Source organism: Girardinichthys multiradiatus, chromosome 24, assembly GCF_021462225.1.
Source record: "Girardinichthys multiradiatus isolate DD_20200921_A chromosome 24, DD_fGirMul_XY1, whole genome shotgun sequence".
Taxonomy (NCBI): Eukaryota; Metazoa; Chordata; class Actinopteri; order Cyprinodontiformes; family Goodeidae; genus Girardinichthys; species Girardinichthys multiradiatus.
Window position 1 is genome coordinate 11,109,637 of NC_061816.1, and position 22,924 is coordinate 11,132,560.

At 40.7% G+C, this 22,924-nt stretch overlaps 1 protein-coding gene across 5 annotated transcripts in view; it reads right to left on the reverse strand.

Annotated features, from left to right (window-relative positions):
• raph1b (Ras association (RalGDS/AF-6) and pleckstrin homology domains 1b) overlaps positions 1–22,924 on the reverse strand; it is a 68,122-nt gene that overhangs the window by 23,197 nt on the left and 22,001 nt on the right. For 2 of the 5 annotated variants that reach the window (XM_047355676.1, XM_047355674.1), the window contains exons 3-7: positions 3,535–3,654; positions 3,190–3,295; positions 2,674–2,868; positions 1,458–1,879; positions 884–970 (exon numbers count right to left, since the gene is read on the reverse strand). In XM_047355676.1, the coding sequence (XP_047211632.1) occupies positions 884–970; positions 1,458–1,879; positions 2,674–2,868; positions 3,190–3,295; positions 3,535–3,654 (930 nt within the window). Of the gene's footprint in view, positions 1–883; positions 971–1,457; positions 1,880–2,673; positions 2,869–3,189; positions 3,296–3,534; positions 3,655–15,912; positions 16,043–22,924 lie in introns of all 5 variants that reach the window. The other 3 variants (XM_047355678.1, XM_047355677.1, XM_047355675.1) reach the window with 2 other exon arrangements.

The window sequence follows — 22,924 nt, forward strand, 5'->3', positions numbered from 1 at the left end:
TGAAAAGGCCAACAGATTGTCCCACAAGAGCACTGAATCTATGCAGCCCCTCCATTTGGTGGATTAGCAGCTGTCCCATACTCTTCTGTTTTCAGGTGATGGACTGAATAGTTCTCTGTACGATCTCCAAAGCTTGTAATATTGTTTTATAACCTAACCCTGCTCCTTATCCCTGATGTTTCTGCTGTGTTCCTTGGTCTTCGTGATGCCGTTTGTTCACTAACCTTGTATCCTTTTCTTCCACTTCAAAATAATGCACTGCGTTGAGTTGGTTTATTACATAAGATCCTAATAAAATATATAAAAGAGGTTGTAACCCAACATGTGAAAAAGTTGAATAGGTATGAAAACTTTTGCAGGACTGCATGCATAAATGTTCAGTGACCCTCTCCTCTTTATAAATTTTGATTATTTTGGCTTTGTATTGTCCAGTTAAAAAAAAAATCTTAAATGTAACATCTAAATCTTGCAAACGATATCCTTTGTTTATAGTATTTACATTGTTTGTACCATGGAAGCTATTTTTATGGGGAGGAACGTGTGCCATCAGAAACTGAATTTAAATAGCTCAGACTGAATCTGTATTTGTGTAATTTGAAATTAAATGCATTGGTTTGAAAATTAATTTCACCAAACTGAATTTAATGGTTTGAAACTGTATTTCGTTATATTAAAAATTCAGTTTGACTACTTTCAATTTCAGTTCCAACATTCAGTTTTTTGTGTCACACATCTGGATCCTCAGCGTAACTGTAATTCAGTTTCTGATGGCACAAGTTTCTGCCCATATACTTTACATCATTGTATCACTTTACTGTACTCCTTACAGTGTAAATGCGAGAATGTGCGCCCCACATGCAAATTCACACACATGAAAACTTACAGTGGCCCGGTCCACTCCCCCCTCGCGTGAGGTGAAGTCAAGCTGGCGCCTGGCCGGCCTACTGTTGGCCCGTCGCAGTGTGACATGCTGGAAAAGTCGGAAGGTGCAGACAGGCAGACAAGCGGGTGCGTGTGTGTTTGTGGAAACAGGCCAACAATAAATCAAAAGATGCAAACACAAACACAGTAAACACATGCAGGAGGGCAAGGGAACATGCAGGATAACATGGTGGTTCTGAACTGACTGTTTTGGACGCCTCCTTAGAAGCTTGGAGTAAAATGTTAGCTGAGATTTGCTGTGTGTAAAGCAGGTTAAATGCGTCTTAACAACACTTTAGAGGATCAGTTGCTTTTGTTAGAGAGCCAGTGCATTTGGTGAGTTAAAGGAGCTCAGAAAAAGGTGGAATTAACGTTACAATCCAAAACATTACAGGTTGCAGCGTGTATAATTACAAACGAGAGGATGCACAAACCACAAGGCCGCAGGGTTAAAAACATGCAACTCCGACTCAACTGACAACGCTTGGTTATCTTTGCTGTGTGCTTTGTTTTTGGTTTCTGTGCACACATCATACCTCTGTGCTGTTCTGGACCTGACCCTGCGCGCTTGGAGTGCCCTCCTCATCTACCTCTCCTCCCGTCGTCCCTTTATCCGTGTCCAGGGAGTCCATGCTGGAAGCTGAGGCGCATGCCGAATTAATGCTTGACCGCTGCGACTGAGCCTCCTGCTCGCTGATCGCACCCACTGACCCAGTCCTGCGGTGCTGCCCGCCGCCAGACGATCCAGAAGAGGGACGTCGCAAAGCCGTGGAGGAAACTGAAGATGAGGAAGACGAAGAAGAAGTCTGACGTGCCGCTTCATCCATGCTGAGGGAGGCCTTCTCTAGCTGAGAGGTGATGTCGTCCAGGGAGATATTGGAGGCCACGGGCCGGGAGTTAACGCTGCCGCCTCGAACTGTGTTTGCCGGCGATGCTCTGGCACTGCTGCTGGTACTTCCTGGAGGAGAGGTTTAATGAAAAAAAAAACTGAGATGAAGGAAAGCAGAATCATCTGAGAGCACAGAAGTAGTTTACTACAAAAACATGTTTAACACCAAACAGTAAGTTTTCAGTTTTAAAACATTCGCCAAATCAAAATTGCAGACTTTTCCCAACTCAGATTTCAAGAGTTTTTAAGTCCCTTTGCCCATTTTAAGTATAAACGCACAAAGGTTCTCTATGTATTTACTCTAGATATTTCCACAGAGGTCAGGATGGATAGCCAGTTCTTATTTTCTGATATTATTTATCTCTCTGGAAATAAAAAGACACCTGGATCACAACTTATTTCCTCTTCTCTGGCAACTCTTGCTCTTCAACCTCCAGAAAACCCAAACTGATGTGGAGGGAGGTTATTTTTTCATATTTCAAATGCAGATTATTCAAAAACCCGAAAAACATTTTCCATGGGTGTAATAAATCTAGCTAGGCCTCCTTTCATGCAAAACTCTTTTTGACTTCCTGGTTTACACTCCAGCCGCTGTGTTTTGTCTAACAAGACAGAGTCTGACTAAAATCCTGCTTCCTGTGAGCCTCTGTTCATTTTTGTCAGTATTTTGTTCTGAATCAGTGGAGAACAAAGCAAGTGCTCATTCTGGGTTTGAGGTGAGTTATTAAACAGAGTCTTTTTATACGTTGAGTAAATGAAAGTCTTTCTGACCTTTGATATGCACACAAAGCAGGGGAATAACTCATAGTACAATCTCCTTAAAATGAAGCATGCTATAAAGAGATGCAATTAACCCATACTACCTCCACTGCTTCCCCCTCCACCGGTGCCACTGTGCTTGGTGCTGGCACTGCGGCCCCCAGGGCCCCTCTGTTGTCCTTTGTTCTGGCTGCGGGATGTTGAGTTTGGTTTGGAGATGGTGGTGAGCTCCTGCTCGATGGAGCAAAGGTCAGCCATCAGAGCATCCAAGTCGACGTTGTCTCCCTGATTGAGAGCCTCTGTAAAAAGATTTTATATGGTATAGAGGTGGAAGCAGGTTATTTACTGGGCCACCTCAAAAAATTTGATTATTTCCCTGATTCAGAAATGGAAACTCATATATATTCATTACACAGAGAGTGATATATTTCAATGTTTTTTCCTGTATATTTTGATGACTATAGCTTACAACTTTTAAAAACTCAGATTCCACTTTGAACTACCTACTTTATAAATGAATTCCATCATATTTTGATTTACTGAGATGCACGTGTGTACCGGTCAGTGTGGATGGTAAATGCGCTGCTTTTCCACACCTAATATTATGACAGAAGTCTCACCATTTATGTTGTACATAGAGAAACGGTAGGAGAAGTTGGCTATGTTCGTCTCCTGCCTGAGCGGTGGCTTCTGCAGTGCTTTTTGAGGCCTTCCATCATCCAGACTCTGTGTTGCACACAAAGGCGAAAAAAAATAGCAAACACTATGAAATACAACTAAAGCGGAGGATCATAGCTACCATATCTGACTGCAAAACTCCTTAGTCTCTCTCACACACAGCGCAGCATATCTGCACAATGTAAAGTGAAAGGTTGGGGGAGAGTTGCTAGGAAACAGAGACAGGATTAGCAGTGTTAAGGTTGCCATGGATACAGCCTCTTCCTTATTTCCCCCTGTCTGCCTACCTGTGTGAGCTTGTCTAGCTCGCCTAGCCAGGCCCCAAACATCTTGTCCAGGTCCTGGTCCTCCTTGTCGCTGTCCTCCTCCGCCCCGTGGTCCAACTCGTCGTCCGACACCTGATCCATCTGCATGCACCGGAAAGATGATGAGCAAAATTAGACATTTTCTAGTATCATCTTAAAATCCTGCAAACCATGAGGATTATAGGCCAGAGGAGGAAAAAGCATCCTTCACCGGGCCGAACAGACACCAGTTTATCCGAGTGCTAAATACAGTGTCAGTGCAAGTGATGCAGGTCATATTGAAGGCCACACACACAGCATTTAAGGCCTAAAAAAGGACAGAAATGTAGTAGCTAAGGGGCTTTGCAGTTGTTTTTAATGACATAGCTCCCCCAAGTGGACAGAAAGGGTAGCTCTGCTGGATATCTACTGTGCTAATAGTGAATATCTAGGAAATCAATTTATTGTTATTTGAATGTAAAGCAAAAAGTTTATAGCAAGAAGATACCTTGTTTCTCTATGATCTCTCAACAGATTAGCGTAAAAAAACCAAAAAGAGAATACCTAAACATAATGTAAAAATAGGTGAAATAATATAAAGTACATAATGTTAATGGGTGTTTAGAATTTTAAAGGGCAAATAACCTCACATTTAATAGTCAGAAGAAAACATCTGCTAATGTACGTGGGTCACTATTACACAGATCAATAACCCTCTCTCCAAACCTTCCTCCTACATATTCACAATAATAACAGCAGTAAAGTTAATTTCCTCCCTGCCTGAGACAAAAAGGAGAGAACATTTGACTGTTTTGACCATCCTTTCATCCATACCATGTGTAACATTAGCTTAAAGTGACTTTTTAGGACCAAATCTGTGAGAAAACTAAATGCAGATCAACTGATAAAGTTTGAGTTTTGTGACATACAAACTTTATCCTGGTAATAACATTTGGACATATGCGTTACTGTTCTGTAGTTAAACCCTAATGTGTATAACACATACTGATTATGTGGATGAAAGTGAGACTTGCACAACCACTTGCATACCTCGTTAGTATGAAGTAGTGTGATGAAAGTGGTTTGGAGAAATGGATTGCAAACGGTTGTGGGCATTAGAACAGGATTATCATAATTTTTTTAAGTTCTTGTCAGAAGCAGGCATTCATCATTGTGGTAAATGACAGGCAGACTTGGATCACCCGGAGAGTTTTTAAATCTCTTTATAGCAGGGGGTTCCCAAACATATCAGCCTGTCACTGCCAAAATAACAGTACCAGAGACTGGGGACCCCTAAAAACACATACAATTTCTTCCCTTCCCTCTATATTTATTAAATAAATAAATATAGAGTTTCATAAGTTAATGGTATATTTAATTATTTAATGTATCAACTAAATAAATGTTACAGTAAAATGAATTATTATGAAATTCAAAGGTACATTTTTTATTTGATGGTTCATTTGTTTATTTCATGATATATTTATTTATTTATTTGTCCAATTAGCCCTCCACACACCTCAGGGGTCACATTAGAATAATTCTCACAATACCCCACCTGGTGTCTCGTGACCCCCCAGAGGGTCCCAAACCCCTACTTTAGGAACCTCTGCTCTATAGGGTGCCAGTTTGTTAGGTCTCCAAGCTACTGCTCTCAGCAACATTTCTCCTGACTTCCTTCCTTATCAGTGTATATATCCCCACATAAATATTAACTTTATGCACTCAAATTCGAGCTGCAGAATTTGATAGCTACTTTTTAGTTGGGTGGTTATTGTCTCATATGTTAATGCCCACGATCACAATCTGAGTTACTGTAAGCACTCTTGGGTAACTTTCAGCTGCATTCTCAGCTGCTTGCTTGTTTTGTTTTTCACATCTTTCTCATTGTGGACATAAAAAAACTTTTAGATTTATCATACTGTCAGAAACATATGTCCTTTATTAGAGCAAAAGCTGTTTCTATGTGTTTCTATGTGCAGAGCCAGGACAGACTTGCCTGCAAAAATGAAGAGAATAAAATATAGGCACTATAGACTATATGTGGTTCATGCAACAAAGAGAGCCAGACACAACAATTGTAAAGAAATAGAGATGAAAAGGGGGAGAAAGGGGAAGGAAAAAAGGGGAAAGAAACGGGGAAACAATAACTGTTACAACAATGACAAGATGATTGCATGAGGTTAATGTGGAGTAGCCTGAATCGTGTGCAGAGAGTCTAATACAGAACACAAGGTCACTTTAATACAGACAAAGCATAAATTAGTGACTGACAAACAGATAAAACTTTAAAACAAATCCCAACAGGTCATGGTCTGCAGCCTTGAGCTATGCAAAAGTATCTACTAGAATCCTTGGTTTATTTAGATAACACTGACATCTGAATGAGGACTGAATAGGATAACAAGAACACGAGTCTCCACTGAATCTTTCTGGAGGCACATTTATAAAGTTGAATGAAAAGTACAATCAAGATACATAGATATGTGCACAGTAAAAGGGAGTGAATCCCTGTATAGTTCACATCCTATGGTACAGTCCAGCGATTTCACTCCAGACCAGTCTGATGGAATATTCCACAGTAATCCCGTTGATGTTTTCAGGCGGTGTCACGGCCTCCAGTTATCCAAACCATGTAGTGTCAGTCACCAGTTGGGACTGTAACAAACCAGGATTAACTCCCTTGATGACCTTGTTCCATTGATTTGGCAAATATTCTGCAAGCTTTTATTACAATTTTTCAGTTTCTACAAGAAAACTGAAATTCATATTGTGCTAATGGAGAGGGGTAAAAGCTCGGAAAACATGAGGCAGGTGCTAAAAGGCAAACCAGTCATGCATGGCAACGCAGACTGAAACCCCACAGCAGTTGAGAGACACTTGTTACAGTGTCCCATTACAGTGCTGATGATGGATAGCTTCCTGCTTTGGCATTGGGACTTGGCCCATCAGCTTGCAGAAGAAGGCGGAATCTGCATGAGCAACCTAAAAACAAACCCAGCAAATCAGTGTGAGGGTGTTTAAAATTATATCCATGCTCTCACAAGCGAGTGTGTGAGGCGGAACAGGAAATGGCCTGGATGTGCAGAATTCCTAATTTCCCTTATGACCCATTCCATATCAGGAAACTCCAGCTGTCCTTCAGTGTTTTGTGCCACTTACTGGGAATGGGAGGGATTTCTGGGTGTGGAAAGACAAGTTGAAAATGAAGTCCAGACTCCTCCACCCTTAGTCAGCAATGGCATCATTTACTGAGGCTCTGTGGTTTGCTAGTTTATCATTTAGTCATTATCATTTCTCTATTTAGGCACATGTGGCTGCAGCGATAGCCACCAACACTTGTTTTAGGGTTATTACACATTTAATATCAATATACTTTTATAAACTCTAATTTCTAGACTTCTCAATTTAAAATATGAATTCAAAAAGTTTACTTCGAATTCATGGCAGATATTTCTACTGTGGGGGCTGCACGGTGGCGCAGTCGGTAGCACTGTTGCCTTGCAGCAAGAAGGTCCTGGGTTCGATTCCCGGCCGGGGGTCTTTCTGCATGGAGTTTGCATGTTCTCCCCGTGCATGCGTGGGTTCTCACCGCGTACTCCGGCTTCCTCCCACAGTCCAAAGACATGCCTGTTAGGTTAATTGGTCTCTCTAAATTGCCCTTAGGTGTATGAATGAGTGCATGGTTGTCTGTGTGTTGCCCTGCGATGGACTGGTGACCCTGTCCAGGGTGACCCTGCCTCTCGCCCATAGACTGCTGGAGATAGGCACCAACTCCCCCGCGACCCACTATGGAATAAGCGGTAGAAAATGACTGACTGACTGACTGATATTTCTACTGTGGTAAGGCTTTAATTATGCGGCCTTCAAAAACCAAGGACAGACGGACAGAAAACTGATTAAAAGGTTGGACCAACGGCCAGATCAATTTAGGCATGGGTGGATGAATGGACAGATAGATGTTTGACGGATGAATGGATGGACCGGTGGAGGGATGCATGGTCAGGTGGAGGATCCATAGATGGACAGTCGAGTGGATGGATAAACAGACCAACGGGCAGATAGATGGAGAGAGTTGAACGGCCAGGCTGATGGTTGAATAAAGGGATGGGTACTTTTCATGTGACAAAGTATGAAATACAATCTACATGGAAAGTTTTTTTCCCTACTGACACAGACCTAGAAAATACATGAATTCTATATTTTCAAGACCTTTCCAGGATGTACAGGAACCCTGGTTTTATGTACAACCGATAAGTTTCAGTCTGAATAAAATGTTAACAACAACTGAGGCAAAAAAACCAAGGAATAATCAGTGCACGACCAAAAACAAAGCACTCTTGGACAATGGCTCTGGTTCCGTCATCTTGAAGGAATCACAGCCTCAAGCAGGTTTAAGTGAATTACCACCTGCTGCCCTGCTTTTAAGCTTATGGACCATGTCCTGGCTAAGATGCAGGGTTAGGAGGAAGCTGCTGTGTGTCAGTGTGTGTATGTGCAGTAGCATTATCACAATCAAATGCCAGGCTTGGCCCTTTCCCTCCTGATACTGTGCTGTGCCATTCTAACTTGTCTGAGCACAACTGACATTGATCTGGATGGGTCAGGAGTCCAAACTGAATAAGCAGAGGTCAAATGACCTCTCAGAGGAGTTTCTCATCTTAGCTTTTTGCTGTTGTAGCTGATGCTGTTGCATCAACAAAAAGGGGATAAAGAGAAGAGAGAGCAGTGTGTTTTAATCAGAATCCGATGCACCAATCAGGCTTTTACTGACCCATACCGATTATTGGTTTCCTTTGACCTGAACTGCCGATTCCAATATTGACAGATTCAGGGTTTTTAGTTGAAAGTTTTCTGATAGAAGTAATAAAATTAAGAAACTACCAGATTGTTCACTTTTATGCATCAAAAGCATAGGCTTAATCTGAGTTTTCATGAAACACAAAAAAAGTACACCAAAGTTCATAATGCTGGTTTAATTGTGTATAGATCGGAAAAAAAGTGATGTATATAATAAATATGCAAAACATTTATTTGATGTTTTATATATTATCTGGCAGTCAGCAATTCACCAACTAACTGGTGAATTGCTCATCAGAAACAAAAAGATGGAGTTTACAATTTACAATGAGAAACTCTTCTCTAAAAACTAAAGAAAGCATATCATTTGGACCTGAGAAGAGCCAAGACGTAGGAGGAGGAAAAATGAAAGGAAAGAAGAGATGTCTATCTTTAGCCGTTCAGTTCGGAGAGTGTCAGGAGGATTAGAAGAAAACAATAAAGACTTAGGCTGTGTAACAAAAGGAACAGATACTGTATGCAAATCTTTCTGCTGAATAAACGCTGGAGGAAAGTGTTGGATTTCTGGTCAGTCAGCTCTCCCTTTGTGTATTGTATATTTTTGTCGCCAGAGAAAGTAGGTTAATAAGTGACTAACTCCCTGACTTCTAGTCACATGACTTGGAATGATCCTGCCTGAGGGATACTTTCTCAACAAACTTGACACACACGAGGTGGCAAACCACCGACATCATGTCAGGTCAAAGGTTTTGGTAGATAATTTCTTTGTTTCTTGGTAACAATTCTCATACTATTAGAACACCTGCTTATTCTCCCTTAAATGGTGCTACATCTGTAAGGAAAATACATTTGTAGGATGAGTAGCAGAGATGAGTATCTGGTTTGTGCCTGAGGAATCCCTAAATGCCAATTCCAAACAAGCTTGTTCTGCTTGTTTGGTGTCATTTATTGGATTGCATTACTGAAGGTTAACGAAACAACGGAAATTATTATTAATTTAACCTCAGTAGTGTGAGGATTAACAGTGCACGTTCACAACACCCCTATGCAGGTCACCAGCTTGGTCACACATTGTTGTGGGATGACATCCCATTCTTCAACAGCAGTTGTCAGAGGTCAGCCAGTGTGGTTGACACCGACAGCACAACCAAGCTGATCCAAAAAGGTTCTATAGTGTTGAAGTCAGGACTGCAGACTGGCCAGACCATCCTCTTCCTTCCCAAACTCTGGAGGTTTTTCCTGATGAATCCCGCTCAGTGGAGGCAAGCACTGACATCTTGGAGGACTTCCGTCCTTAAGAGTGGAGATGTTTGATTACCTCAGGCTGCAGGATCTGGTCTTGATATCTCTCCATTGAGACAACCTCTGCTTATGACAAGCCTTATTTTTTTCCAATTAGGGAGACGCCAACTCAAACCATCACACTGCCTCCACCTACGCCTTTTCCTTACAAATTTTAAACCAACTTTCCAGCTGTATAAGAATTTTTGTTTCCAAAAACCATTGTTACAACAAAAAACAATATCCATACATATTTTCTTGCTTTTTGTGCCAAGTTTATATTTGAATGTCTGTGTTGAAATACAAGCAGTGTTAAAAAAACAAGGTAAGTACAGCAGGAGGCCTGGGACCTTATCGCTTTTTTCCTTTACTAAGAGAAAAATCCATGAAATGACATCATAGGTCAGGCTAGGTCTTGGCTGAATCCTCTCTTAATTCAGTTTGTGTGATGGTGACAGAGTACGCCTGACCATTTGGTTCCCATTAAAACAGTATTTGAGATTGACTAACAACTTTTATGGTTCAGCTTTCAGGCCAGACTAGTACTTTAAGGTCTGAGTAGTTTACAAGAACTGTAAGTTGCTGACGTCTCAGTTACCAACAGGCATGGGTTACTGGAGGTATTCCAAGGCACAGAGCAATCATTATGAGGCTTCCTGATAAAAAACATGAGGTTACAACATCTTGAACCACAACAAAAGAGTTATTTATGGTTAGTTTTTTTTTTCTGTCCACTGTGCTTACTTAACTGGGAAAGACGTGTGCAGAAGTCTTACCTTGGCTGATTCAGCACCAGTGTTTCCAGTTAACACTCAATGATCCAAACTCATAAGATATGGGTTTCAAATAAATCCTTTCATTTTTCAGTCAAACGGGAAATACGAGGGCAGGGATGTGCAATATAGAAACAGTTTTGTGGCCATATACTCCCACATGAGCTGATGATGAGCTTGATGAAATTTTTTTTTTCCCCCAATTACCCTCAAAATGTATGCATGAAAATGCATCGTATTCCCACCTGAAAATCCAGAACACATTATATAATACTACCAAATAAGTAAAAATTAAAGGGAAGCACTATGGAAAATAAGAGAGTAGAAAACAAGAAGCCAATTCCAGAAACTCGAACTCTAAGAAACCATAAAAAACTGCCGTGATGCTTGGCTGTAAACACAGATTGGGAATTCTTCAGTTTCATATAAACATTTAAAGTTCTTCTACCCTCTGGCAGCAGATGCAGGAGTTTCACCACTGCTAGGAGTTGTTTTAAATCTGTCAGGTCTGGGCATTGTAAGGTCCACACAGTACTTCCCCTGCTGCTGGTTAGCTTTGGGGAGATGGTATGAAACACAGTTAGAGGGGTGAGCCATATTTAAAATAGTGTCGCAAATATATGTAACTTGCATTTGAATCCAACAAAACACGTTGCTAAATATGTCTGTTCTTGTTTTTGGTGTTCTGATCTTTTCGGTCCCAATTTTTTTGAGGATCGTCAATACATATTCACTTTTACAACATGCTGTACCAGCTTTGATAACTGATATTTTCAAATACATTTCTATAATGTACTCATTGATTTCCTGACTGTCAATCTGCCCAAGAGAGGATCAGAACAACAATCAATGGAAAGATGGTGTACTACAAATTCTTCAGAAAATACTACACAACTAAATCAAATTATACAGGAGATTTCAGCGTATTTATGATAAATATCCCTCATAGTTTGATGAAATACCCTAAACTGGATAAAGTCTCCTTCTCATGTCATAACATCATCTAGTATGAAATGCGCTTATGACTCAGAACTTCCACGTATATGTCTGGTTGTCAAGATTGTCTGCATGGTCTATAAATTAAAGACATTAAAACAGACACCGACATCTCAAGACACATCATAAATGACATCCTGCATCACAATGAAGCAGTTTAAAAGCCTGTAAAGTCCACCTTGTGATATCACGTCTGATGAGCCTGTCAAAAGAAGGCCTTCGTCAAACAACAAAGCCTCCCAGTCTTAAGTGCTTGGACTCATTGACACTGAGATATAAAGCAGATTCAATTTCTCTGCAAACGAAAGAACATCTAATTACTTCCAGGCTCATGTTTGAAACACAGATGGTGGTCACTCGCTCATATTTGCTGCCATTTATCCTTCCTTTATTCGCTCTTTTGTTCCTGGCTGAATTAAAACCACTATACCACATATAATACATAAAGTAGTAAAAACCTACCCACTCACTGTGAGACTCAAAGGACTCTGTGTACAAAAGGAGTGACTATTTGTCTCAAGTCCAGCTTCTAACTAGGTGTGTCTGACTTAAACCCTAGAACTTTAGTGGCCACTGACGTGTGGCCCTGAATGTAGCATTATAATGTTTGAGTTTAAGAAAAAACTGGGTGGATGCAGGTCAACGAAGCAAACTTGAAACCGTTAACACAATATCTAAGAACTTTTGATTTTGGCCAATCCTCAAGTGATTGTCTTGCAAAGAAAAAGATGTGGGATCGATTCCAGTTTCCTCCTGCCACATGGTGAAATGCCTCTAGTCCCGGCACCCAACCTCAATGTGTGCGCGTTTGTGAGTGCAACAGGGTGAATGTGGCTGTAGCTGTAAAACACTGAGTGGTCAGTTTAAGTAGAATATAAACATAAATTCAGCTCATTGTTAGCCTTGACCGTCTGCAGTAAAGTGGATGCTGCACCGATCTCAATTTATCGGTCCATCTACGTTCCAACCCTCACCTATGGTCCTGAGATATGTATCAGGACCAGAAGAACAAGATCCTGGATCCAAGTGGCCAAAAGAAGCTTTCTCCTTAGGGTAGCTGGGCTCAGCCTTAGGCTATTTGAGCATCTAATCATCCAAGGGAGAGATCGAAGAGCATCAAATGGAGTCAGTTGAGGTGCCTTGGGCATCTGATCAGAATGCCAGCTGGGTGCCTCCCTTTCAAAGGTTTTCCAGGCATGTCTCACTAAAAACAGACCATGGGTGAGACCCAGAACCTGCTGGAGGGACTATATATATATATATATATATATATACATACATATATATATATATATCTCATGACCTGGAAAGGCCTTGGGACCTGCCAGAATGAGCTGGATAATGTCGCCGGGGAGAAGGATGTCTCCATTTTCCTCCTAGACTCATTACCCCTGCAACTCGATCTCAGATAAGCTGAAGAAAATAGATAGATAAATATGAGCAGTTATGGGAAACCTCACAGTAAAGGTAAGGGTCAACTTACTCCATAGGAAATACAAACACAGAGTTAGGTTTACACAAAGTATTGCTAAATGCACCACTTGTTTGAATTGCTAACATAAGACAGGTAGAAATGTCAATTTTAATCTGTAATCTTGTTTTGAGATATTAGTGAAATTCTGTATAACTCAATCTAAATATAAAACAGGAGTTTGGGAGCTGCAATTGAAGCTGTGAAGGGGATATGCTGTACTTCTTTTTAGTTGGGTTTTATTTAGATAAATATCTTTGCCCCAAAACCTGGAGGATTTTAATTATTTTCAGGGATGCAGAGAAAGACAGCTCTGGAAATTTGGGCTGTTTTAAGAAATCATGTTGTTTTTACTTTAAAGATTTAGTTGTTAAGATGGTTCACTTTTTTTATTCATTCAAAAAGCAGAAAAAACTATTTATTTAGTTGTTAACTGATGCTAAAGAGAAATCGGTATTAGCAGGTTTACAAAAATCTGTAAACTCTGATCAGTGCATCTTTAGTAACCATTAATCTCAGTTTTATCATGATTTCTGAAACACAGCAAATACTGTAAAATATTTAGCACCATAACACACTTCTGTTTTTAGCTGAACATTAATGTCACTGTGTTTTCTGTATTGTCATATCAGGTTCATAGTAATTAAAAGTTGCATAGATCACATATAAAAGGAGGGACTGCTGTGAGGACAGATGAGCTGGTTAAGCACAGCAGAGGAAGAAAGGGGATGACGGATAGACACAATAACAGGGGCAAAGCCTACCATTAGATTGTGAATAGAGTCGGGGCTGATCAACTAACCAACGGCTCCAGCGACATCAGTCAAGCACGAGCAACAGCCAGCAAGCTGACCGTTACCAATCAGATGCACACATATGGATGCACAAAGAGATTCAGGATCACTTGAGCGTGGCATGACACAGCGATCCCAGACGTCTTATACAGCCAATTACGAAGGAGGAGCATAGAAAGAGTCGGGGAAGGGGGGGCTGCAAGAGAGAGAAGAAAGATGAGGAGCATGGCAGAAGCTGACAGATGGAGAGGGAGTCACAGAGAGGAAGATCTGCACAAACTGAATCTGGAGAGAGGGGGGATAGTGGAAATGCATGGTCACACTGGTGGGTGGGAAGTGTGAGGACACAGCAGGCACACCAGTATCACAGCAAGGCAAAATTCAGCTGTCATTGTCATGGCAACACATGTGCACACGCAAAGATCTCTGCTCGGATCGACACACACAAGCCTTATCACTTGGCTTCATAGTGAGGCTGGCAGGATAGTGACTCAGTTATATGCTAGCTCCTTTAGCCACAAACAGAACAGCTGTTGGGTTCTGTCTGTGTACAAATATCACAAAAAAATAACAAAAACAAAGGTGATCTGTGCTTAGTAAAAGCTGTCTGAACGTCAAACACCAAACTCTGCTTGCTTATGCACAAACATAACTGAGGATGCGTCATCTTCCCTGCAGGCATGAGCCCAAATGTGAAATCAATATTCTTGTCTTTTCCCTAAAGAGATCAAGTTCCATCCAGACAGATACACCCTATACACACACAGAGAGGGGCTCAGGTGGTCTGCTACACCTACACCAACTTTTAAACATGATGCAGCACTGCAGCAGCAGCAGCAGCAGCGGCGGCGGCTAAGAACGCAGAGCTGGAGATTATTTGGCTGATGTTTAGTGTTTGGTCAGTTGAGGGTTTAAATAAATTGGCCTGCACATGCATTGTGAATTTATCAGCATTAATGCTGCTTTAAAATCAATGGTTTCTGCAAACAAATATTTCTAATTGACATAAGTGATTTATTGAAAGAGTGATTTATTATATTTCTGTCCATATTGTTTTTTAGCAAATGCTGCAGATTCTATTAAGAAGATAGAAAATTATATACACAATTACCTTAATCATTGTAAGCAGGACGGTCTTCGATTAAACAGAGAAATTCCCATTATGAGCTTTTTAGCAGTGTTAACAGTGCTGGAATTGCATCTCAGCCAGCGATAGGCCAGTCCTGATCAGTGATCGGCCCGAAGGGAACTAAACAGTCAGTCTTTTCTCAAATCACACAAAGCACTACCAGGCCACTGACAACAACCCTCTTAAGTGAAGAAGACACGCATTGCTATTTTCAGTATCAGTGAGTTGTTTAAAAGTGAAGGCACATTAGGTAAAAAAGGTAGAAGGTTCTAGAAAGGAAACTATTCTCCATAGAGGCACCAGTAATTTGTTTACTGGTGGCAAGAACAAAATACTTTTTTTCTGGTTAAGACATTTCATATTTTCTAAAAAATCAGAGGGAGTCCTCATGGGTCCCTCCAACTGAAGCATCAAGAGTGGTAGCCACACCCATTCCAAAATCATGACCAATCACATAATAGTTGTCAGACACTGCACACAAATAAATGTCTGGCCCAAATAATGTGCAGGAACTCCCAAACCAAGGCTGTAGTATGTGCAGGCTTTAATGTGGAACTGCTCTCATTAATTAACATTATGAATTACTTCGGACGTGAACGGACGTGTGCGGAGCAGTAATGGAGGATGTAGAATTCAGCACTTAACAGGGAGCAAAACATAATATAGTTCAGTTTAGTTCAGTTCAAGAGTGATTTGTACAGGTTGCAATGCTAACCATGTAAACTGCGGTCAAGGTCAAATTTATTTATTAAAAAAGTATTGGTCAAAAAAAAAAAAAAAAAACATACATTTACCAAATTGCTGTATAATAAAATGCAGAAATACCTTTAAATGCGAACTCTGGTCATTTTGTTTTGAACTAATAGTGAACTCGTTTAACTACGAAGCTGTGTAACACTAACTGCTCTCTCTCATGTACACAGACTGATTCTGCCTCTACATTAAGTTGCTCATTTTTTATTAAACTTGTAGAAAATATATTGTGATAAGGCACCCTTCCACATTTTGAGATGTACGGAAAAAGGTTGGTGAGCTATAATCTGTTTTATAAAGTAAATGAGATACACAATTTTTCTTTGTTGTCATTTGTAAGGATACCTCTGTCCCTTTTTAAGTGTAAATTAGAAAGGTACTTACATTTTTCTTTTTGTGTTTTCAGTTTATCCTAGTTGTTTTTTTGGTTTTTCTAAGAGAATGGGATGGAAGGCAGGTCAGAACTTCCCAAACATCTGTCATCTGGAACCGTCCACAAAAATCTCTGGTGAATCTAAGATTAAGAGTGAAAAACAAAATTTTGTTTCTCTATTGTAGAAAATATACCATAGCACACCACAATGAAGTGTGTGTAAAGACAAACAAACACCATCACCAGCTGGGAATTTTTTCCTGTGTTTTCTTACTACCATATCTCCCTCTTTCTTCCCTTCTGTCCATATCCCCCCTGCAGTTGCTGTGTGTTTTTATCCATCTCATCAGGCAGACCCAGAAAATGTGCCAGACTCCTTTCCAGCCATACATCCTCCAGCATTCCTTCTTGTGTCAGAGACACACAATCACATACCATATCCCCCACAGGCCTTCATGGTTGCATCTCAGGAGATATTGGTTCAAGGGTGGCGTTTTAAAAGAGCCTGTGCCTAAATAAAACAGTTGCCATGATAGCTGTGATGTGTGATCTGCATGGCTGTAGGGCGTGCTGAATGATATAGACAGCTGAGTGCAGGTGTTTGTAGAAGTCTCTTTGTGTGACACAGACACACAGTGTGAATCACCAGCACACAGCCACAAGCTGCGTAAAAACCTGCCTGACACAACAGCAACATCCTTACTTCTTGTAACAGCAACAGGCCTCTCGCATTTCAACTCCATCTATGTTGATGATGCCACCTTTTCTTAATATATACATACTAAGATTGAACAATGGATAAATCGTGTTTGAGAATTAGGACAAGGTCTAGTAAATAGATCTTCTTTTCTTGAGAGAGTGCTCACTGCAGCCAGCTCAACATTGGCCAACTACACTAACAGCAGAACATCTGAATCAGATTTTTTTCAAAGCATTTGCATAAAGCGAAATATGAAAACTAAGTCTTCGTATATTGTGTTATTTGTATTTTTGTTTACCTTCTCTTAGTAAAAGGTCTTGTGGACCAAAAGTCATCAATCACAATTAATCAATTAATTGTTTCAGCCCTAGTGTGACCCTTAGTGACAGAAAATGACAGCAGTTCCAGATGATTTCTACGGAACGTACATATGTGCCGCTCCCGGGTCCCATTTACTGATCAACAGTTGTCAAATGACGACAATGATGTGTGATCTGTTGCCTCCTACTGCAACGGCGCTGAGATCAGTGCCAAAAGAAAGGACAAAATACTCGTAGTTTTTTTCCCAGAAATGTTAATTTTAGATGTTTCCTGTGCAGTGGATAAATTGGGATGTAAAAATTTGCATTCTTGAAATAGATTGATGTAAACCAATCGCCTGAGTGCAGGAAGTGAAAGAGAGATGCGTGTGTCAACATACTGAACTTGTATTTCCTCAGATTTTTGTTTAGAGCGCGTAGGTCTAAAATTGCACGCATTCTGCACCCACCTTTCCGTGGGACCAGGAAATATCTTTCATAGAAACCCCTGGCTTTTTTTCAACTTTTTTGCTCTTGTCTCCTATAGGGAAGATAGTTCCTCTTGAAAGAAAAGAGCTGCAGATCCACTGGCTTACAATTGTATCACTGCTCCTAACTGTGGAGGTGGCAGAGCAAATTGTAGTCTGTATCCTCTGTTTATTGTTTTCAAAGCGCTGGGTCTTCGACAGCTTAAGGATTCTAAAGGTGGGAGGCAAGCGCAGAGCAGCCTGAGCGAAGGAGGGATGGGGGAGAGGTGGCTGTGTGCGCCCGTGCCCGTCTAGGAAAACAGCTTCAGGGCTTCATCTTCTTTTTCTCTTCCCTCACCTCTTTTGCATTGACGTAACAGCAGCACCATCAGCCCATCCGAAGTAATGGAAGTATGAAGAAACTCCTCTTTCTCCTAGGTCTCTCCTGCAGGACCATGAGCCCCATGGCTCTCCCCATAGCCTGAATCACTGCTTTATGGAAATGGAGACAGTGATCAGTGATGATGCACACTTCCTCCTACAGCATAGCGTCAAGTGATGCGTTCATCGTCATAACTGATAGAGCGGCCTCTTGATTGGAAATGGTCCGCCGCGGACGAAAGAGATGGAGTGGACCCACCTGAGGACATCGGAGAATTTGGGTGAAGGTGCACCGCCACCGCTAGTTTGACTCAGGGTATCTGCCACCGGACGTTGTGGCGCTAAAAAATAGAAATTCCTCCAGCAGCTCCAGAAAGAAAGGCAAGAACTGTTTTCCAGTTCTGTTAGCCTTTTGCTTTGGCTGGAAAAAGCTAAAGCTGGAAGAGAATGGGACTGTGTTGATTCGGCCTGAACTTCAGGCCACTGTATATTAACTTTCAGTGCAGGTCCACGTCCAAGGTGAAGGAACAGGAATCACAATCAGCCTCCAGGCTTCCGAACTGAGTTTGCCAGAGCTGGGAGAGCCAGGGGCAGTTCATCGTCCTCATTTTTCACGGTGATAAGAAACTCGGGCCCTGAATGCGAGTTTCCGTCATTACATTTCATATGGTAGTCGTGGGAGCTGGCTTTGGCTCTGCATTGGGTTCCAGTATCAGTACTTTCTTGCCGCGTCTAGACAGTGTCGCTTGACGAGCCTGGTGGAGACAGATTACCCTAAGGTAGAACCGGCTACAATGAGAGAACTCCTCTGGTGACTCAAGAGCTGTCTGCTTGGGCATGCTTCTAGTCACACACATTTGATGGGTGTCCCAACTTAAATTTTATTTCCACACGGGATTGTTCACAATTGTGGGTTTTTGTCTGCTTTTGCGTCTGCCTTCATGGTGTCCATGCTATTTGCAAGAAAGTTTCCTCTGAAGCTACGGTGAAACTGGTGACAACTAGACTGTAGGGTTGCCAACTCCTTGATAAATAAATAAGGGACACCTCCTGGTAGGGCTATCCAACTCCGCTGTCTGCACCTCTACCGGCCTGGTGATTTTTTTCACCCTTTTTCTTTGTGTGAAATGACTTTAACTCGAACCCAAGTTTAATTCGATGCATGTTTTGACTGATACAAATATCCATGGAAAAACAATTATACAGCAATTTATAAAATAATTTATTCTTTTTGCAAAATAAAATTACTAGACAAAAACAAATATCCTTCTGAAATAAATAAACCACTATTGAAAAGGCCTCCGTCCTGCTTAACCTAAAACAATATAAAAAAGCATAACAGTATAATGCAAAACATTTTCATAATAGTGCATTTAGTGCAAACAAAAAGTCTGTAGAAAAGTTGTAACCATAAACACTTGTGCCTTAAAGGCCATGACTGTACAGGTGTAGTGAAAAAAATATTGAACTAGTGAACTAAAAACTGCAGTTCTGAATTATGTGGAAACAACCTATTTTTTCCATTTATATTTCATTTGAGCTCTTGCTGCTGCAAGGAGTTGTTTGCTTTTCAGGACTACCGAGTAAAACTCTGAGCAGGACATTTCATTAATTAGACTGATAATAAGCTCAGTTCTCATTAATTCTGTAGAACATTTGTTCCTCACATCAGTCCACTTATTTTTCATGATGGAGAAAATATTTTACACAAACCCACTAGAAGAAGGGATGCTGAGGACAAAGGGTACAATAGCCTGGATGTTGGGGATGTCAGCTGCCTGAAGAACTTGCATCCACCTCTCTGCTGTTCCACTGGACTGACACTTCGCCTTTTCCCAAGAGACTGTAGTGAGGCACTCTATCTATCTATCTATCTATCTATCTATCTATCTATCTATCTATCTATCTATCTATCTATCTATCTATCTATCTATCTATCTATCTATCTATCTATCTATCTATCTATCTATCTATCTATCTATCTATCTATCTATCTATCTATCTATCTATCTATCTATCTATCTATCTATCTATCTATCTATCTATCTATCTATCTATCTATCTATCTATCTATCTATCTATCTATCATAAGAGCACAGTTGTAAAAAGCTTTCACGGTGTCCGTAGATCTCCTGCGGCGGAAGCACGGCGCGCTGGTTATGAGCGCTGAACAAACACGGGCCTTTTTTGTCACGTAAGCGGCGAGGAGACGCTGGGGAAACCGTATCTGATGGGAAAACGCGAATCGACGTAACACCTGTATCTATCCTTAGCAACGGTACCTGCTGGCCAATGAGATGAGTCGAAATATTCTGTCAGCTCAATGGTCACAGAGCAGGATATGGCTGGTAATGAATTTACCGTAATGTTAAATATAAAGCACTCCATCATTTATTAATTCTATTGACATTTTAGTGAAGATTTTTGATCCACCTAATAATACGGGACTACGTGCGTCCCGTTTCAGCTCAATACGGGACGCGTACTTTTTATTCTAAATACGGGACGATTCCGTTTTTCAAGGGACCGTTGGCAACACTACTAACCTGGTATGGCTAGGTGTCGTGGACTGTTTCAGTTTACCCTTTCATAGCTAGCATATTAAGACAATTTGCTAGTGTGAAGTATTTCTACTTTTGGCTGTATTGCTACTGATGAAGTATTGCTACTCGGGTGAAAGACAGTGAAGCACATTTCAACCCCGCACAGTTTTCACAGCTAACAGTACTGTTTAGCAACAGACTGGGAGCTAGTTTCTCTCAAAATACAGTGCCAGTCCAGAACGAAGAGCCCGACGACATATTTTGTACTTAAGTCTATGGAAGGGTAAGCTTAGCTGTTAGAAGACAATAGGGATGGAAAAAAACTGTAAAAACTTGAGTGAGAGAAGGTTTTTCAATGATTTACCTCAACAGTGCCAGCCCTATATATAAGTAGGGGGAGGAAAATGGTCCCTTTGGCACTGTCAGACTTGTCCCAAGCCAATCATGGCTGGTGGAGCGTAATAGGAGCTTTTAATGAGGTCACACCTAGGGCATTCCGATTGTTAGACACTCACTCATGCTACTGAGAGAACCAGAGTTATGAAAGTAACCCAAGGTTTATGTGTGGAACTAAGTGACAACAAAACAGGGGGCTCCCAGCTATCACTATACTCTGCTATTTGGGAACATTAAAGTTGTTCATGCAGCTATAGTTGAGAAAGTGGACCGAACCGAAACTTTATGCCAGCATACGCATCTTTCAACAGCAACTAGCGTATAGCTCGCTCTGCACTTAACTGAATTACTAACCTGAAACAACGTCAAGCTGAATAACTGGTGCTGGAGAAAAATCAGCTGATGTCCAAATAGCTACCTGCCACCTACAATCAGCCCAAACTCGTACATGGTTAAAATGCCAGTTGGAGGAATCTTTATTGATGACAGGGGATTTTCCCAACAACTGCACATGCTGCATTCAGGTGCAGCTATGACACTAGGTTGTCACAGTATCAAAACAACTCCAAAGTTATTTAAACATGTTTTAAACTAGGCCCAGACTTATTAAAAATCTCTAACCTGTTTTCAAGTGGTTATATTGTTCTTTAATCTATCCATCTATCCAGGCAATGGCTATGCCTACTTATACTACTTTATTCACTGGGGAAAAAATCCAACCAAAGCTTTATACTTAAGAACATAAAAAAAATAAAATTAATTTTAGAAATTGAAATTTATTGGACGTTTACTGCTAAATAAAGTTTAAAAAAAATAATCATATATTTTTCTTGATTTAAGCATACCAAAAGTGTACCAAACTGTGACCCCGAATATGTACCAAGCCGTGATCTTTATCTACTATAACATCCTTGGTAAAAAGGTAACACTATAATGATTCAATTTGAGCCATTACAGTGATACACTTTTTGACCTTAGACGCAAAAAAAGGTTAAACACCATTCTTTTCCATTTAAATCCATCCGTTCTTTACATTTACTTCATTAATTAATATTTTTAATTAATTAATAGGTTAAAATCCATAATGGCAGGTCAGAAAATAATGGTAGACTTGCAAAGAAATTGGTCGCTGTATTGCAGAAACTCTGCAACAACACATCACAATGAACTGAATGTCAACAACAAGAAATAAACATACAACACTACTAGCTGGTAATGGCTTCCTGTGATAGCTGACCAACATACCTCCCAGCTGTAACCATACCGTAAGAATCTCATTAGCCTCTTAGTAGAGAAATAAAATCTGTTTGACATCCACAGCCATAGTTAGCAAAGAGGAAACTTCTAAATGGTATAAAGCAGAGCATCTTTCAGCAAACCACAGCTACAATTCACCCTCACATGGTTCCACTTAAGAATTATCTCCTTCGGCAAGGAAGACTCTTCTCTTTCATTTGGCTTTGATTTACACAATCTTCTCAAGGCTTTTTGGGGTGTAATCTCTATGCTCCTTAACTCTGAACTCACAACAACAGACAAAATAGATCTTTATTGTCAACTGGGAATTCCACTTAGTTAAAAATGTAAATCAGCGAGTTGCCTGATGATGCTGGAGTACATAGACATGCCCAAGACATGCATGTCAGAGAAACAGCAATAAATCTGCTACTTAAGGCCAACTGGATTAGAGCCTCACAAAATCTTAGTGAACTGTGGTGTAGGAGGCATGGGTTTTCCAGAGCTTTACCTAAAACAGGCTTGCGGGATTTCTACGCATGTATCACGTATAAAATGAGAATGAGGGAAAGGAGGACACAAAATGTAAGGAATAAAGGTATCAAGTAAGAAAGGAAGGTCACTACTGGGGAAAGCTGGAAGGAAGGAAGCATGGTAGGTTACAAAAAGTAATAAAGTAGGATTTGGGGGGGAAAGCAGGAACAACCCAAGAAAGACCCAAGAAAGGAAGGAAAGCAATAGAAAGGCACAAGTAACACAGAAAGTGACGAAAGTAGGACAGGAGGAAGTAAAGATGAACAGAAGGAAGAAGGGTGGGACACAAAAACGTAGGACTAAAGGAAGGAGGACACAAGATTTGGTGGTGAGGACACCAACAAGCAGGCAGGAAGGAAAGAAGGAAATAAGAAATCAAAGATAGGCATAAGGAAGGGAAATAGGACTCTAAAAAGTAATGGAGTAAGGCATAAGGAAGGAAGGAAGGAATGACGGAAGGAAGAAGG